This window comes from Fibroporia radiculosa (assembly GCF_000313525.1).
Source record: "Fibroporia radiculosa TFFH 294 genomic supercontigs, scaffold117, whole genome shotgun sequence".
NCBI lineage: Eukaryota > Fungi > Basidiomycota > Agaricomycetes > Polyporales > Fibroporiaceae > Fibroporia > Fibroporia radiculosa.
This window is the reverse complement of record NW_012133175.1, coordinates 70,458-73,909: the sequence shown is the minus strand read 5'-3', so window position 1 is coordinate 73,909 and position 3,452 is coordinate 70,458. Positions and strand designations below refer to the sequence as shown.

The 3,452-nt window shown below is 53.9% G+C and overlaps 2 protein-coding genes across 2 annotated transcripts; one reads left to right on the top strand and one right to left on the bottom strand.

Moving 5' to 3' along the window:
• Positions 1-106: 106 nt before the first annotated feature.
• On the top strand, positions 107-2,151 carry FIBRA_00360 (uncharacterized protein; the record flags this gene model as incomplete). Its single annotated transcript, XM_012322258.1, has 4 exons — positions 107-358; positions 1,276-1,372; positions 1,427-1,620; positions 1,693-2,151. 4 exons carry the CDS (start codon positions 107-109, stop codon positions 2,149-2,151), a joined length of 1,002 nt encoding a protein of 333 aa, XP_012177648.1.
• Positions 2,152-2,444: 293 nt separating this feature from the next.
• FIBRA_00359 (uncharacterized protein) lies at positions 2,445-3,250 on the bottom strand (the record flags this gene model as incomplete). The annotated part of the gene is made up of 2 exons (XM_012322257.1): positions 2,445-2,481; positions 2,535-3,250. The coding sequence occupies 2 exons, from the start codon at positions 3,248-3,250 to the stop codon at positions 2,445-2,447; spliced, it is 753 nt and encodes a 250-aa protein (XP_012177647.1).
• Positions 3,251-3,452: the final 202 nt, after the last annotated feature.

Sequence of the window (3,452 nt, the reverse complement as noted above, 5' to 3'; positions counted from 1 at the left end):
CCAAAGGTCACCCGCCACCCATTAGGCGCTGAGCTAAGCGGAAGCGAATGCGCCGCCACCGCCAGCCGCCGCTCCGCTGCGTACGTCCACCAGTCTGGACTTTCTAATGGTTTTCCACAGGCTGCTCCTGCTCACATCATCTCTCCTTCTGTTCTCCTCCGAAACAATAGGCTCTCCAGTCTTACAGCTGCTAGCACCCCAGCCGAGACCGCTCGTTATCTGGCATGGACTCGGCGACACGTACGGCTCACCCGGGATTCTGGAATTTATCTCGCTTGTCCAGGATGTACACCCCGGAATCTTCGTGCACTCTATACATCTGGACACGGACTTGAAGGAGGATCAAAGGGCCACTTTTGTGAGTCATCCACTTTCTTTCTTCCAGTGGTATCAAGGCCAGTGGTTGACCCTTTGACCCGTTGCCGAGTCAAAAGAGTCAGACTGTCAACGGAACAGTTTTGCTAGCCATAATGATTCATAGCACTCCCTGTCTATAAACATGACACATATCAACGTGTCGGTGAACTATGCTTATGGCTAGCAAAACTAATGGCGAGCACCGGCGAGTACGCCTTTGGCGTGCTTGGGCACCTCAGCCATCGGTGGGCTCGCTTATGAGGGCCGGCAAGCATCCCCAAACGGTTTGAAATTGGAACTTTCGCGAGAAGCATCTCTTCGTTGACGTTCTCCCTCTCGATCTGAGGGTCATGATCATGCGTGGGCACACAAAATCATATGACGGTCCCGAATTGTCGCATGACGGGACTCACAAAGCTAGACCGTCAGCCGGGTGCATTGACTGACACCACTGTCTGGCTAAAAACGTCCCATTACACATTCAATCTGATGGCTGTCACGATGTATCAATACATAACGTATTGCGCGACGTGCAGCCGTGAAGGTCTGCAACTGTCCGCTGGGATTTCAGGGGCATTGAATTGCCTGCGCGCGAATCGGGGATGCACGCGCTAGCAGGTGGAAGAACATAGATGCCGGGTCGTGCTGGCCATGGAGTCCGACAGAAATCCGTCAAGGCGGGGAGAACGGCCGGGAGTCCAGTAGTCGTCGATTTGGCTGCGAGTAGGGGGCTTTGATGTGAGACTACTCTGACGTGCTAGAATGCATGCGTTGGACACGTCCGGATGCCGAGCGTCGTCCTACCGTGGCTGAGGCCTGTGGTGGTTGTGTCAGTCAATATCGTCATTATATTTCTTCATCATCCGCTGGCGGCACAGCAATCATCGCATAAAATACCGCTAACTTCCACTCTCACAGTATGGTAACGTCGACGAACAGGTTGATCTCGTCTCGGAGCAACTCGCGAATATAACTGAGCTTGAAGAGGGTTTTGACGCAATCGGCTTTTCGCAAGGTATCACTTTTTTCTTTAGAATGCGAGCTCGGTATTGAGTTTTTGGTTATACAGGTGGACAGTTCTTACGCGCATACGTAGAACGATACAATTCCCCACCAGTACACAACCTCATTACGTTCGGCTCCCAACATATGGGTATTTCGGACATCCCGGGCTGCCGTCCATGGGATCTTGTCTGCCAGCTTGCGCGACGGGCAGCTATGGGCGGTGTCTATTCTGAATGGGCACAGAAGAATCTCGTACAGGTATGTTGACTTTCTCCTTTTTTCATTCGAATGACGCTGAAGTCCCGACCTGTCTCTCCGTGCCAAATGTAGGCACAGTACTACCGAGATCCTGCACGGATGGATACATACCTTTCTTCGAACCACTTCCTCACTTCGATCAACAACGAGCTTGCAGCTACTGCAAATAATACCTACGCCTCAAATTTAAGCTCCCTCAGCAAGCTCGTGCTCGTGCTCTTCCTCCGTGACGACACTGTCGTTCCCAAGGAGAGCAGCTGGTTTGGCTCCTATGCCGTGCCGGACGACAAAGCACTTCACAATGTGGCTGATAAGACGATCGTGCCGATGCGCTTGCAACCACTATACCTGCAGGACTGGATTGGGCTTCGCGCGCTTGATGAGCGTGGCGATGTCCTCCTCGAAACGTGTCCGGGTGAGCATATGCAGGTGACGAGAGACTGCTGGGAGCCGCTTGTCAAACGGTTCGTTGGTGGTGCGACCACTAAATACGTGGTTCCCGACCGGGAGGTGCTACTTGTGCAGCGGTGACTGAGTTGCCTTGCTCTGTCGTGTCCCACTCCTGCCCAATACCGGCCACCTGGATGTGTTATCGTTTCTTGCGCTTGACGTGAGATGGCGTTACTGTTTCCTACCCAGTTATTTTGGAAATGGAATCTTCTTGTGAAGAATGAGAGTGCATGTATTTTTATGCCGGTGATGTTCGTACAGCTACAAGAACTATACTGTTACAATGTGATGAGTGTGTATGCAAGAACCTGAATATGCGTGATTGATGATCGATAAATGGTGTATGTCCGTGATAGTGGAAATATAGATGAAGATCAGGCGACAATGGGCAAGGCTGTATCTGGATCGCTGCTACGCCCAACGTCAGCAATTCGTACACGCTTGCCAGAGAGGTGCGCACTCACTCGACGGTCGTGGGCAGAAAATCGATACATTCGCGTATGACCCTCAGTGTCTCCTTCTTGTCATACAGTACCCGCTCGCAGTTCGTGCACCGTGCATCCCAACATGCGCGTGCCGCGGGCCACTCGAGAAGCCCATGGTTGCACACCGTGTCGCCCAGCGGCCGCACATCCATCTCGAGGATGATCACGTACTTGAGCTCGCGCCAGGTGTGATAGTCGACGATGCACCCGCAGTGCGAGCACGACGTGTCCCCGCCGTCGTTCACGAACGGTGGATCGTCCAGCCGCCGCCGGAGCGCCTCCCGCCGGCTGTGGTGCAGCTCGAACAGGCTCAGCAGCGCGGCCGTCCCCAGTTTCTGCAGAGCAAGCCGGTGCTCGGACGCATGCAGATTCAGCGTGAGCGTATGCTTCGACGCCATTCGTGCCTCCTCCAGCCATCCATACCGGCAGGTGATCGCATAGAGCCGCAACGGATCCGCGATGAACGGCGCGGTCGTGACGAGTGCGCGGACGATAGACATAGGCCCTGGCATGTCGTACTTCTCCGCGGTCTGGAGAATGGGCTCGATGATATCGTAAGAGTCGAGTGGGGGGATGGGCATCCCAGAGATCATACGAAGAACACCCTCAAGGGTCGGCGTGTCCTCGTCAAGGTAGATTATGTCCGCTTGGGTTGGCGTTGCGCTGGCCTCCTTCTTGGCGGGGAGTGTGAACATGGCACGAAACCAGCCCGACGCGATCTTTAGTGTGAAGGAATGCATGCGAAAGAGGGTTCGGTCTCTTGAGCCCAAGATAATGTCTGCATCGACGGAGGAGAAAAGCGAATGAAAGGAGGGCGGCGCTTGGGAGTCCTCGACATTGATGTCGCAATCTGCTTGCATATAATTTGATGAGCGTACCTAGAGAGAGCTACGAGAT